The following is a 14,242-nucleotide window of genomic DNA, read 5'->3' as shown; positions in this document are numbered from 1 at the left end:
GCAGCTTTGTGGTGTGGCCCGTGGCACCTGCTCTTCTGAGTACTCAGTCAGGGGTAGGGATTCTAACCTCTTACTTCCCTCCCCAAATCCCCATACCACGCATTGTAGGGCGAGCACCTGTGACTAATGCAAGGCCTGCCTCTACCCTAGGACACACTCAGTCCAACCGCAGGGCATGCTGGGAACACGGAGGTGTCTGTGCCAGAGGGGGAGCTCACAGATAAAACCCCAGTTTCCTTCTGTTGGGGTAGCTGTATCCCAGGATTCTACGATGATGACCTGTTGACAGCTCTGCCCCTGCCCTCCCACCCCCCACTGATGTTACCTGAAATCGCTCTCCAAATAGGCCTCTTACTCTCCTGTCTCCTTGTTGGGGTCTGTTTCCTGGGCAACTCAACTGGAGACGGAGAGTTACCAACATTTGGAAAGGGCCCCTTCATTCTGCCATACAGGTATAGCTGAAGGAAGCACGCCAGGGGGCCTGTGGCACAGCGGGGTAAAGCTCCAGCCTGCAGCAGCGGCATCCCATGTGGGCGACGGTTCGAGTCCCGGCTGCTCCACTTCTTTTTTTTTTTTTTTTTTTTGACAGGCAGAGTGGACAGTGAGAGAGAGAGACAGAGAGAAAGGTCTTCCTTTGCCGTTGGTTCACCCTCCAATGGCCGCTGTGGCCGGTGCACCGCGCTGATCCGATGGCAGGAGCCAGGAGCCAGGTGCTTTTCCTGGTCTCCCATGGGGTGCAGGGCCCAAGCACCTGGGCCATCCTCCACTGCACTCCCTGGCCACAGCAGAGAGCTGGCCTGGAAGAGGGGCAACCGGGACAGAATCCGGCGCCCCAACCGGGACTAGAACCCGGTGTGCCGGCGCCGCTAGGCGGAGGATTAGCCTAGTGAGCCGCGGCGCCGGCCCGGCTGCTCCACTTCTGATCCAGCTCTCTGCTATGGCCTGGGAAAGCAGCAGAAGATGGCCCAAGTCCTTGGGCTCCTGCACCCACGTGGGAGACGGATCGGTGCAGCTCCAGCCATTTCGGCCATTTGGGGAGTGAACCAGTGAATGGAAGACCTCTCTGCCTCTCTCTCTCTCTCTCTCTCTCTGTGTGTGTGTAACACTACCTTTCAAATAAATAAAATAAATCTTAAAAAAAAAAAAGCATGCCAGAATAAGAAGTTCCATTTGGGCATAGAGAGAAGACAACAAAAGTCGTGTGAGAAGAACAGTTAGAAAGACGACAATGACTTCTAATGAAAAACACCTGAGACGGCATTGTATGTCCGCCCAGTCTCTGGCGAGAAAAATGTTCCAGTGATTTCACTCTACTGCCAGCATTTTTCTTTTTTTCTTTTCTTTTTTTCTTTTTCTTTTTTTTTTTTGATAGGCAGAGTGGACAGTGAGAGAGAGAGACAGAGAGAAAGGTCTTCCTTTGCCGTTGGTTCACCCTCCAATGGCCGCTGTGGCCGGTGCACCGCGCTAATCTGATGGCAGAAGTCAGGTGCTTCTCCTGGTCTCCCATGGGGTGCAGGGCCCAAGCACTTGGGCCATCCTCCGCTGCACTCCCAGGCCACAGCAGAGAGCTGGCGTGGAAGAGGGGCAACCAGGACAGAATCCGGTGCCCCGACTGGGACCGGGACTAGAACCCCGTGTGCCGGTGCCGAAAGGCGGAGGGTTAGCCTAGTGAGCCGCGGCGCCGGCCATACCGCCAGCATTTTTCAAAGACGTCAATACCCACCCATAAGGGCCTGGCTAAATAACTTGGGAGATACGAAGCACTCTCTTCAGCTGTTGATAAGACAGGGAGAATCTGTACCAAGTGTCACAGGGGTCCAGGTCGCACAAGCAAAGAATGGTGTCTATAGCATCATCCCACTGACGGCCAGAAGGAGACATGTGTCAGCCTATGCTGCCGAGGGAGGGTGTGGTGTGTGATTGCCCGCTTTAGAAATCCTAGGGCGTCTTCACATCAAACTCCCAAAAGTGGCTGCCACTAGGAAGGCGGATGGTGATGAAGACGTGAGAGAAGAGCCTATTAACTTGGTACATTTATGTACTTAATTAAAAAAATTTTAAAGAGGAGCCAGCACTTTCACTTTATAAAGGTTTTTATTAGGCGGCATATTTTCATTGTTTAAAAACCGCTTCTAGGGACCGGCGCTGTGGTGTAGCAGATAAAGCCACTGCTTGCAGTGCAGGCATCCCTTATGGATGCCGGTTCGAGTCCAGCTGCCCCACTTCTGATCCAGCTCTCTGCTATGGCCTGGGGAAGCATAAGATGGCCCAAGTGCTTGGGCTCCCGCACCCCCATGGGAGACCTGGAAGAAGCTCAAGATCTGCCCAGCTTCGGCCATTGTGGTCATCTGGGGAGCGTTACAGAGGCAGAGACAGAGAGAGAGAGGAAGAGAGGTCTTCCACCTGCTGGTTCAGTCTCCAAATGACCGCAGTGGCTGGAGCTGGGCTGGTCCGAAGCCAGGAGCCAGGAGCTTCTTCCTGGTCTTCCACATTGGTGCAGGGACCTAAGGACTTGGGCCACCTTCCACTGCTTTCTCAGCACATTAGCAGGGAGCTGGATCAGAACTAGAGCAGCTGGGACTGGAACCAGCACCCGTATGAGATGCCAGTGCTGCAGGTGCCGGCTTTACCTGCTCTGCCATAGCGCTGGCCCCAGTTGGTGGAATTTTAAATGGCCAACTAATTGTGCACAAGGCACAATGAAACATTTCTACTTATTCTTTTGCTGTGTGCCCATGGTTTTTTTTTTTTTTAATGTGAAACCTTATATTTGAATTATGCGAATGTTTATGTATTTTCTTTTTTTCATATCTCCTCACAGGAATAAGAGTCTTGACAATTTTCTCATGGCATTATTGTACTACTTAGCATATTACTTGGAAAAAAACTCACTGGAAAAGAAACCCAAAAGCTATATGGTGTAAGTAAGATTTCATAAGGTACTTTGGACTCTTATCACACCAGTATTTTTTTTTAAAGATTTTATTTATTTGAGAAGTAGAGTTATAGACAGTGAAAGGTAGAGATAGAAAAGTCTTCCATCCACTGGTTCACTCCCCAAATGGCCACAATGGCCGGAGCTGAGCTGATACGAAGCCAGGAGCCAGGAGCTTCTTCCAGGTCTCCCACACGGGTGCAGGGGCCCAAGCTTGGGCCATCCTCCACTGCTTTCCCAGGCCATAGTAGAGAGCTGGATTGGAAGTGGAGCAGCTGGGACTAGAACCAGTGCCCATATGGGATGCCCGCACCACAGGCAGAGGATTAACCCACGGTGTCACAGCACCAGCCCCATGGCCGGTATCAAAACTAATTATTGTCTTAGGTAGAGATGATTATAACTTTTTTAAAAAAAAAGATTTATTTTATTTATTTCAAAGACAGCATTACAGAGAGAGGTAGAGACAGAAAGAGAGAGGTCTTCCATCTGCTGGTTCAACTCCCCAGATGGCCGCAAAAGCTGGAGCTGCGCCGATCCGAAGCCAGGAGCCAGCAGCTTCTTCTGGGTCTCCCACATGGGTGCAGGAGCCCAAGGCCTTGGGCCATCTTCTACTGCTTTCCCAGGCCATAGCAAAAAGCTGGGTGGGAAGAGGAGCAGCTGGGTCTTAAACTGGTGCCCATATGGGATGCCGGCACTGCAGGCACTAGCTTTACCCACTACGCCACAGCACCAGCACCCCCTAATAAATATTTTTAAAGTCACTTTCACATATATATTTTTACATTTTTAAAAAATGCTTCATTTTATTTGTTTGAAAGGCAGAGTTACACACACACACAGAGAGAGAGAGAGAGAGAGAGAGAATCTTCCATCTGCTGGATTACTCCCTAAATGCCTGTAACAGGCAAGTCTTGGGTGCTTTGAAGCCAGAAGCCTGGAACTCCATCTGGGTGTCCCACATGGGTGGCAGGGGCCCAAGCCCTTGAGCCGTCTTCCCCTCTCATCGCATTAGCAGGAAGCTGCATCAGAAACAGAGCAGCCAGGGCTCAAACCCACACTCCAGTATTGGGTGCTTAACCTACTGCACCACAACACCAGCTTCTGCTTCTTTTTAATACTGATGTATAGAGGCCGGCGCTGTGGCACAGCAGGTTAAAGCCCTGGCCTGAAGTGCCGGCATCCTGTATGGGTGCCAGTTCTAGTCCCAGCTGCTCCTCTTCCGATCCAGCTCTCTGCTATGGCCTGGGAAAGCAGTAGAAGATGGCCCAAGTCCTTGGGCCCCTGCACCCACGTGGGAGACCAGGAGGAGGCTCCTGGCTTAGGATTGGCGCAGTTCTGGCCGTTGCAGCCATCTGGGGAGTGGACCAGTGGATGGAAGACCTCTCTCTCTGCCTCTCCTTCTCTCTCTGTGTAACTCTGACTTTCAAATAAATAAATAACTCTTAAAAAATAAACTGATATATAAGAATCATACATATTTATGGAGTACCATCTGGTGTTTCAATACTTGTAGACCTTGAGTAAAATTCAAATCAGGATAAACATATCCCATCTCACATAGTTACCATTTCTTCCCAGTGAAAACCTTCAAAATCCTTTAGGTGAAATTAATTTTAATAGCATGTTTTATTTAACTCAGGTATCCAGAAATTTGATCATTGCAACATGTTGTCAACACTGGGAAGTTATTAATGATCTATTTTACTTTTCTTGTAGTAAATCTGGGAGACCAGGTGTCTATTTTATTCTTTTTTAAATTTTTTTTTTATTATTTGACAGGCAGAGTTATAGATAGAGAGAGAGACAGAGAGATAGGTCTTCCTTCTGTTGGTTCATTCCCCAAATGGCCACTACGGCTGGTGCTGCGCCAATCTGAAGCCAGGAGCCAGGTGCTTCTTCCTGGTCTCCCATGCGGGTGCAGGGCCCAAGGACTTGGACCATCCTCCACTGCCTTCCCGGGCCACAGCAAGAGCTGGACCAGAATAGGAGCAACCGGGCCGGGACTAGAACCCGGCGCCCATACGGGATGCCAGCGCCGCAGGTGGAGGATTAACCAAGTGAGCCACGGCGCCGGCCCTTTTTTTTTTCTTTTCAAAACTGCTGGCCAGATACATCTGTTTTTCAAACTGCTTGACTGCATACAAGGGCTTTGCATTTTGAAACAGTCTGCAGGGACAAGTTAATGGTTCTCTCCAGCATTCCTGCGAGCAAAATATCACTGGGTTGGCGCCACACACGCTGGGGAGGGCATTCCGGGCACATGGAAAGTTCCATGGCTTCCAAAAGGTCACCAATGCCGGGCGCCATTGTTCTGCTCCGGACTCTGAGTTGCCAGATTCTTGCCCCGGGTGTGCTTCTCAGAGCCACTTCTGCCTAGAGCAGTTAAATTCTGTCAAAGCCGCCTAAGAAACCTCGGGTTTTTCTGCCGTCATGTGGAATGTCATTTTGGACAAATCCACTAATTTTTGTAATTCTTGGCTTTTCTTACTAGATATTTACAAACCGTTTAGCAAGAACTGCATAAGCACAAAAAGCATTCAAACAACATCTGGACTTGCATTGCTTGGTAGGGTAGCCAGTAGCCACACTGGTTACTGAGCTCCTGCTGGGGCTAGCCTGGGTCAAGATGTGTTTTAAGAATATAAATAGGGAGACTGGTGCCATGGCACAGCAGGTTAAGCCTCGCCTGCAGTGCTGGCATCCCATATGGGCACCAGTTCTAATCCTGGCTGCTCCTCTTCCAATCGAGCTCTCTGCTGTGGCCTGGGAAAGCAGTAGAAGATGGCCCAAGTCCTTAGGCCCCTGCAGCCACATGGGAGACTGGGAAGAAGCTCCTGGCTCCTGACTTCGGATTGGCACAACTCTGGCCGTTGCAGCCATTTGGGGAGTGAACCAGTGATGGAAGACCCCCCCCCCCCCACTGTCTGTAACTCTACCTCTCAAATAAATAAATAAAAACCTTAAAAAAAAAAAAGAATAAAAATAGGGGCCAGTACTTTGAGGTAGCAGGTAAAGCCACCACCTGCAGTGCCGGCATCCCATATGGGCACCAGTTCAAGACCTGGCTGCTCCTCTTCTGATCCAGCTCTCTGCTGTGGCCTGGGAAAGCAGTAGAAGATGGCCCAAGTCCTTGGGCACCTGCACCTGCATGGGAGACCTGGAAGAAGCTCCTGGATCCTGCACAGCTCCAGCCATTGCAACCAATTGGGGAGTGAACCAGCAGATGGAAGATCTCTCTCTATCTCTCTCTCTGCTTCTCCTTCTCTCTCTGTGTAACTCTGACTTTCAAATAAATCTTCTTTTTGAAAAAAAAAAAAAAAAACCTTTGGGGACCAAGCCTTTAATACATGCCCCTTTGGGAGACAGTCAATATCCAAACTGTTGCATTGACCCAGTACTGGGCATGTGGGAAAAAAACCCATAGCCTGGAGGAAGAGAGCAGATAGGGCTGGAGAGAGATGTCAGAGGCCGCCGGCTTGGGTTTTGAAAAGCCCTCATTCTGGAAGCGGTAGCCTCATTCCCATTTGATAGCTGGAAAAACTCGGTCTCCGGGAGGTTCGGGAGTTTGTTGGAGAGGACATAGCAGCTGCTGGTGGGACTGAGATTTGAACCCAGGTCTGTCTAAAAGCCTCTGCCTTCCCGCTGTACAGTGTGTCTTATACCCACTCCCAACCCCCCCCCCCCCCGCTCTCTTTTCTAGGGTCGAGCCATTCATCCTTAGGATTTGAAGCTTCTGAACAAAGGCACAATTATGTGTGGGCTTCAAACATCGTATCAGAAGCACTTTTCCAATTATTACCATCCTCACAATGGCAGTTGCACAAATTTCCAGCAAACCAATATATACGAATTGACAACCTATTAAGAGATAGTATAAAATGGTGTTTCAGGGTACAGATTTTGATGCCTGGGTTAAATCTCACAGAGACCCACTGATATATCAGGTTAATAAATATCAAGTCTTTAAAATTTTCCTCTATTTTATATATTTTGGTGATTTCCACTTTTTCTAATAAATAACACCTTTACTGGATATTTTGTGTGTAAAATTTGCTCCCCAATTTTGAATGATTTTTTTTAGGGGAAAGGGTTTATTGGGGAGAACCCAGCAGACCAGAGGGAAGAGGTGAAGAGGGAGAAGGAGAGTAAGAGAGAAGGAGGAGGGAGGTGAGGAGAGAGGGGAGTGAGAGAAGAGAAGAGGAGGCTAGAGAGAGAGAAGAGAGAAGCCAAGAGAGACGAGAGGAGGAGAGGAGAGCAGATGAGAGGAGCCCAGCTTGAATGATTTTTTTAATTTATTTTTTTGAAATAAGTTACACAGAGAGAGAAGAGGTAGAGAGAGAGGGGGAGCAAGGTCTTCCATCTGCTGGTTCACTCCCCAGATGGCCGCAGTGGCTGGAGCTGTGCTGATCCGAAGCCAGGAGATTCTTCCAGGTCTCCCACATGGCTGCAGGGGCTCAAGCACTTGAACCATCCTCCTCTGCTTTCCCAGGCCATTAGCAGAGAGCTGGATAGGAAGTGGAGCTGCCGAGACCCAAACCGGTATCCATATGGGATGCTGGCACTGAGGGGGCAGCTTTACCTGCTACATCATAGCGCCAACCCTGGATGATCGTTTTCTTAAAGAATAAATTTCCATGCGAGAGATTATTGGGTCAAAATTTATGATCATTCTCATGTTTCTTAAAATTATTTTCCAGCTTTTTTACACCATTGTTCTGTTGTCAGTAATATATAAATATATCAGTTTCAACAAAATTTTATCAGTGTTATCATTTGCATTTTTAAAGATTTATTTATTTATTTGAGAGTCAGAGTTACAGAGAGGGTGGGGGGAGAGACAGAGAGAGAGAGAGAGATCTTCCATCCCCTTGTTCACTCCCTAAAAGGTCACAACAGCTGGAGCTGGGCTGTTCTGAAGCCAGGAGCTAGAAGCTTCTTCCGGGTCTCCCACATGGGTGCAGGGACCCAAGCATTTGAACCATCCTCTTCTGCTTTCCCAGGCCATTAGCAGAGAGCTGGATAGGAAGTGGAGCAGCCAGGACTTGAACTGGTGCCCTTACGGGATGCCGGCACCACAGGCGGAGGCTTTACCTACTACACCATAGACCCGGCCCCAGCCGCTTGCATTTTTAAAGACCAGTGTCTCGGGCGTATTTAAGGCCGTGTTGCAGAATGAAGTGGAAAGAGAAGCAGAGGAGGAGGGATGGCTTTCACAGACAGAATTGCTGCAGCCACATCAGCTTGGACTCTGCATTTGCATCTGAGTCAGCTTCCCTAGCCTAGATTATTTTAATAACCTATAATTATTTTAATAATATTATTTTTAATAATCTCCGGCAGGATCACACTGCAGAAGTCTTGTAGAATTAGCCTTCAGCCATGGTGTCAGCCAAGAACAGCTTTGTCTTCTAGAAAGTTCGTTTGCAATTTGATGGGTGGTGGGGCTGTGTTTTCACAGGGGAGCCGGGTTATGTCACTGATGCCCGGGGTTCCCACAGTGATTGATAACCCATACCTGCCTCCCCCAGTGAGCCCAGCTAAACACAGAACCAAAGGTGGGCCCGTGGCCGCAGCCCCAAGCGCAGGCTTTGTGGTGACACCAGGACCACAGCCAGTGCTGCCGAGGCAAGGTATCAGGAAAATTGGAAAATTGAGACAGCCAGCCCTCAACAACCAGTTGAGTCATTTGTTGGTTGAACTGCTCTATGGGAACTAGGACTACCCGGATGTGACACTGGGGACCTAGGGACGGGGCAACCGCCTGGCAGTCACAGTGTGGGTTAATCCACCACACCCCTCATCACGGTACCTGGGTTTGATTGCCATCTCCAGCTCCTGAATTCAGTTTCCTGCTGATGCAGACCCTGGCAGGCAGCGGGTGATGGCCCAAGTGATTGTTAGTTTTTTTGCACTTTAAGATTCAAAGAAGGCAAGGAGGCAGCTAGTTAAATGGAAAAGACTTTATTTGGGGCCAGCGTTGTGGCATAATGGGTTAGGCTGCTGCCTGCAATGCTGGCATCCTATAGGGTCACTGGTTCAAGTCCCCGCTGCTCCACTTCCAATCCAGCTCCCTGCTGATGCACCTGAGAAAGCAGCAGAGGATGGCCCAAGTCCTGAGGCCCCTGCCCCCATGTGGGGGACCCAGATGAGGGGCTCCTGGCCTAGGTCTGGCCCAGCCCTGGCTGTTGAGGCTGTTCTGTCTCTCGGTCTCTCTCTGTGACTCTGCCTTTCAAATTAAATCTTAGAGAGAGAGTCGGGGTGGGGGCAGGGGTGGGGGCAGGGGGTCGGGCCCGCTGGGCACAGGGCAGGGTTGAAGCCAGGCTTCACTGGTGTGCTCAGATGCTTGTTGGGGGAGGTGCAGGGCGCCACAGGGACCCTGCAGGCGGATGGGCCAGCAGAAGGCTGCCTGGTGATGTTTGCAGTGCTTGTCTTAGCAGCTGGGAATGCCCAGAGCAAGAAGCGCCTCCCTAGCCTTCAGAGTCCCTATCTGCACCCAGCTTCATCGGCCCTGAGGCTTCAGTGGCCTAAATAGGTTCTCGCACTGATTGGGTTCCTGTCGCCCATGTGGAAGACCTGGCTTGCGCGCCTCGCTCCTGGCTTCAGCGCAGCCCCTGCCACTGTGGGCATTTAGGGAGTGAATCGGTATAGGTGGAGTCTAATAAGTTCATTAACACAAATTTTATAAAATTTAAAATTAAGGACAGGCCGGCACCGCGGCTCACTAGGCTAATCCTCCGCCTTGCGGCACCGGCACACCGGGTTCTAGTCCTGGTCGGGGTGCCGGATTCTGTCCCGGTTGCCCCTCTTCCAGGCCAGCTCTCTGCTGTGGCCAGGGAGTGCAGTGGAGGATGGCCCAAGTGCTTGGGCCCTTTACCCCATGGGAGACCAGGAAAAGCACCTGGTTCCTGGCTCCTGGCTCCTGCCTTCGGATCAGCGTTGTGTGCCGGCCGCAGCGTGCTGGCCGCGGCGGCTATTGGAGGGTGAGCCAATGGCAAAAGGAAGACCTTTCTCTCTGTCTCTCTCTCTCTCTCACTGTCCACTCTGCCTGTCAAAAAATAAAAAAATAAAATAAAAATTAAGGACACATAGCATTAAGTAATAACAGATATATAAAACCGTAGAAATTCTCCGTAAACCCGAGATGCCGAGTCCAGTGATTAAGTCGCAAGGGGCTTTGAGGATTTTTCCTGCCACAGCTCAGGTGAGTTCATCGGGAAAGTGAGGTCTGTGGGCTCACTTGTGTCTCTCATGATCATAGCTGACGGCGCTGACGTTTCTGCGGACCCTGATAGGCATTTGCCGAGGTTAACGCACAGTGTCTTTTTCCGCACCCGCAGAGGCCTTGTGGAGAAAAAAGAGATGGAGCTGGCTGCGAGTAAGTTGGAAGCAGCGCAGAGATACCTGGCGCAGAAGTACTGTGTCCTCGTGCTGGGCCTGGGCATGCCGGACAAGCACCACATGTCCTGTGGGAAGTAAGCCAGCGCCCAGGGCCCTCCCTCCGCCCCACTGTGCCCGGCTCTTCCCAAAGGTCGCGGGAAATGCGGGTTCTGAAGACACCACACTTGGATTTCCGTGTTTTTTCCCTACCACAGTGAACCTGTCTTTTCATCCCATTTCTCCATGAACTTTTTTTTTTTAGATTTTATTTATTTATTTGAGGGGCAGAGTTACAGACAGACAGAGGGAGAGACACAGAGAGAAAGGTCTTCCATCTGCTGGTTCATCCCCCAAATGGCCACATCGGCTGGAGCTGGGCTTATCCGAAACCAGCAGTCAGGAGCCAGGAGCCTCCTCTGGGTTTCCCTCATAGATGCAGGGGGCACTCGGGCCATCTTCTGCTACTTTCACAGGCCATAGCAGAGAGCTGGGTCAGTAGTGGAGCAGCTGGGACTCGAACCGGCCCCCATATGGGATGCCAGCACTGCAGGTGGCGGCTTTACCTGCTACGCCACAGCGCCGGTCCAGAGATCCCACTTTCATCTAATTTTTGGTACTCTAGAGAAAGTGTCCCATTTTTCTTGTCCAGAATACCTGAACTCAGGTGAGACTCTGTCCTAAACACCTGTGATGTCTCCTTTGAGAGAGCCGAAGTGGATTTGGAAGGAACCCCAGAATCTCCAATGATGGTTTAGAAACTGCACTGTATGGCAGTGAATACCTCAGCCTCTCAGCCAGGAGGGGCTCCTGCTGCCTTGCAGGGAGTAGGGGCTGGGGGGTGGGGGAGGCAAGTGAGCGGCCAGTGTGGTCCTAAGGGGACTGCATGGCTCCGTCCCTTTCGCTGCCTAGTGTGCAGCACCCTGGTTGTGAGTACCACCTGCTAAGCGGTGCTTATGAGATGACTTTGTCTGTGGGAAGACAACTTTGCAGCAGCAGTTTCTATGCTATTGCAATTAGAATGCAAAAAGGAGGATGCTGGTGTTGGGGCACAGTGAGTTAAGGAGCCACCTGTGACAATGGCAATCTGAGACCTGGCTGCTGCACTTCCCATCCAGCTCCCTGTTAATGCACCTGGGAAAGCAGTGGAAGATGACCCAAGTACCTGGGCCCCTGATACCCATGTGAGAGACCAGGATGGAGTTTTTGGCTCCTGGCTTTCGTCTGGTCATTGTGGCCATTTGTGGAGTGAACCAGCTAATGGAAGCTCGTTCTCTCTCTCTCTCTGTCAAATAAATAATTAAATCTTTTAAAAAAATTATTAAAAAGAGCCTCATGACAGGACTGTTTGGGGTCACAGGACAGAAAGCTCCAGTCCTCAAACCACAGTCTCCTCTGAGCAGGTTCACAGCAGCCTAAGATCTGCATCATGCATCCTCGCCACAGCTAGGATTTTTTTTTAACTCAGTAGATGAATCTAATGCACGATGTATTTGTCTCCACATTCCCAATCTTTTCTTTCTTATTTTTTAAAGATTTGTTTATTTAATTTGAAAGTCAAAGTTACAGAGACAGACAGACAGACAGATCTTCTATCTGCTGGTTCACTCCCCAAATGGCCACAACAGCTGTAGCTGGGCTAGACAGATACCAGGAGCTTCTTCCAGGTCTCCCAAGTGGGTGCAGAGCCCTAAGCACTTGGGTCAACTTCTGCTGCTTTTCCCAGGCCATAGCAGAGAGCTGGATCGGAAGTGGAGCAGCCAGGACTCGAACCGGCGCCCATATGGGATGCTGGCACTGTAGGCAGCAGCTTTACTTGCTTTGCCACAGCACTGGCCCCTTCCCCACCTTTTCAGAGTGTGTATACAGCTCTGTCAATGGGCATACACATGCAGTCATTCACATGTACGTTTTCCTTGCCCACGTTTTCTGTGTACTTTCTATTATTCTTATATGATCTCTCTTAGAACTTTGAATGGCAGCTGTCATTATTCTGTCATGTCATACTGTCATTTATTTAACCATTCTTTTTGTGTACATTGGTGTGCTTTCATTTTTTTCTGTCTTATAATATTTCTGCATTCAATATCTACATAAATTACTTCATTTGGGCAATTTCTTTTTTTTAAAGATTTATTTATTTATTTGAAAGGCAGAGTTGCAAAGAGGCAGAGGCAGAGAGAGAGAGAGAGAGAGAGAGAGGTCTTCCATCGGCTGGTTCACTCAGAGCTGGGCTGGTCCGAAACTAGCTCCCTCCAGGTCTCCCACATGGGTGCGTGGGCCCAAGCACCTGGGCCATCTTCTACTGCTTTCCCATAGCAGAAAGCTGGATCAGAAGTGGAGCAGCTGGGTCTTGAACCGGCGCCCTTATGGGATGCTGGCACTGCGGGTGGTGGCTATACCCGCTACACCACAGCGCCAGCCCCCATTTGGGCAATTTCTTCATGGCCTGCTACCCAGATTATATTTACCTAGAAGGCACATGCTGTTTTGCAGCTCTGGATATGTAGTGCCAGATTGTTCTCCGGAAAGGCTAAAACATTTTGTTATCATTACCAATAAGCACCCTTACCTGTGTTGGGTTTTATTATTTTAACAATTTTGAAGTTTAAAAGTGCATAAAAATCCCAAACTCATTCTATCTGACTTTGAAAGCATTTGTGACGACAGCGACTGTGCTCTTTTTTTTGGTATGAAAGAATGTGTTGCCTGTTCATTTAGGGTTGACCATTTTCCAACTGGAAGCTGGCTTTTGTATAATCCCTCTGTATGTTCCTGTAGCAAGGATGGACCGGTTTTATAATGCTCCGTTCATTTGAGAGGCAGACGGGAGCTGATTCACTTCCCACATTCACACAACAGCCAGGGCTGGGGCCAGGCTGAAGCTGGAGGCCAGGGACTTAAGCCAGGTCTCCCAAGTGGGTGGCAGGGGCTGAGTGCTTGGCCCATCACTCGCTGCCTCCCTCAGTGCACATCAGCAGGAAGCTGGAATTGGGAGCAGATCTGAGTCTTCAGCCTCAGCATTGGATGTTGGCTGCCATTGTCTTAACCGGCATCTTAACTACTAGCCCAATGCTCACCTTGGCCTAGTAAAGGCCATATCCCATATGGGTGCCGGTTTGAGTCCTGGCTGCTCCACTTCTGATCCAGCTCTCTGCTATGGCCTGGGAAAGCAGTGGAAGATGGTCCAAGTGCTTGGGCTCGTGCACCCACGAGAGAGACCTGGGAGAAGCTCCTGGCTCCTGGCTTTGGATAGGCGCAGCTCTGGCCATTGCAGCCATCTGGGGAGGGAACCAGTGGATGGAAGACCTCTCTCTCTCTCTCTCTCAGCCCCCGGCCTTCTCTCTGTATTTCTGCCTTTCAAATATAAATAAATAAATCTTAAAAAAGCTAATTCTAGGGGCAAACATTTGACCTAGCGGGTAAGAAGCCAGTTGGGACACCTGATCCCATATCAGAATGCCTGGGTTCAATCCCCAGTCCATCTCCTGATTCCAGCTTCCTGCTAACACAGACCCTGGAAGAGAGTGGTCATAGCCCAGGTGATTGTGTCCCTGGCACCCACAAGAGAGATCTGGATCGGGTTCCTGGCCCTTGGTTTCAACCCTAGGGTTGCTCCAGCCATTGTAGGCATTTGGGAAGTGAATCAGTACCTGTCCTTTGCCCTCTGTCTTTCAAATGAAAATAATAATGATAATTTCACTTCCTGTACTTAATGTCAACTCACATACACATTACAAACTGACTTGGGATTTTAAAAACTATAAATAATTATGCCACAAGGAAATATTTTATCATATTGCTTGGATTCCTGAGTACATGAGGGTACTTCATAAAATTTGTGGAAAATGAGAGAGGAAGATAAGCTTATTTTGATGTACACATAGTTTTCTAATAATGAGTGTTCCCCAGGGACTCTTTGAAATTCCC

At 49.7% G+C, this 14,242-nt stretch overlaps 1 protein-coding gene across 9 annotated transcripts in view; it reads left to right on the top strand.

Moving 5' to 3' along the window:
* The window catches only part of PPP1R36 (protein phosphatase 1 regulatory subunit 36), a 32,468-nt gene that overhangs the window by 13,725 nt on the left and 4,501 nt on the right, over positions 1 to 14,242 (top strand). For 5 of the 9 annotated variants that reach the window (XM_051826114.2, XM_051826115.2, XM_051826108.2 and 2 more), the window contains 2 exons: positions 2,822 to 2,920; positions 10,276 to 10,410. In XM_051826114.2, the coding sequence (XP_051682074.2) occupies positions 2,822 to 2,920; positions 10,276 to 10,410 (234 nt within the window). The remainder of the gene's footprint in view (positions 1 to 2,821; positions 2,921 to 10,275; positions 10,411 to 14,242) is intronic. The other 4 variants (XM_051826109.2, XM_051826111.2, XM_070065050.1 and 1 more) reach the window with 2 other exon arrangements.

The sequence above is a fragment of the Oryctolagus cuniculus genome, chromosome 20 (genome assembly GCF_964237555.1).
Source record: "Oryctolagus cuniculus chromosome 20, mOryCun1.1, whole genome shotgun sequence".
NCBI classification, from domain to species: domain Eukaryota; kingdom Metazoa; phylum Chordata; class Mammalia; order Lagomorpha; family Leporidae; genus Oryctolagus; species Oryctolagus cuniculus.
This window is presented reverse-complemented; position numbering and strand designations above follow the sequence as displayed.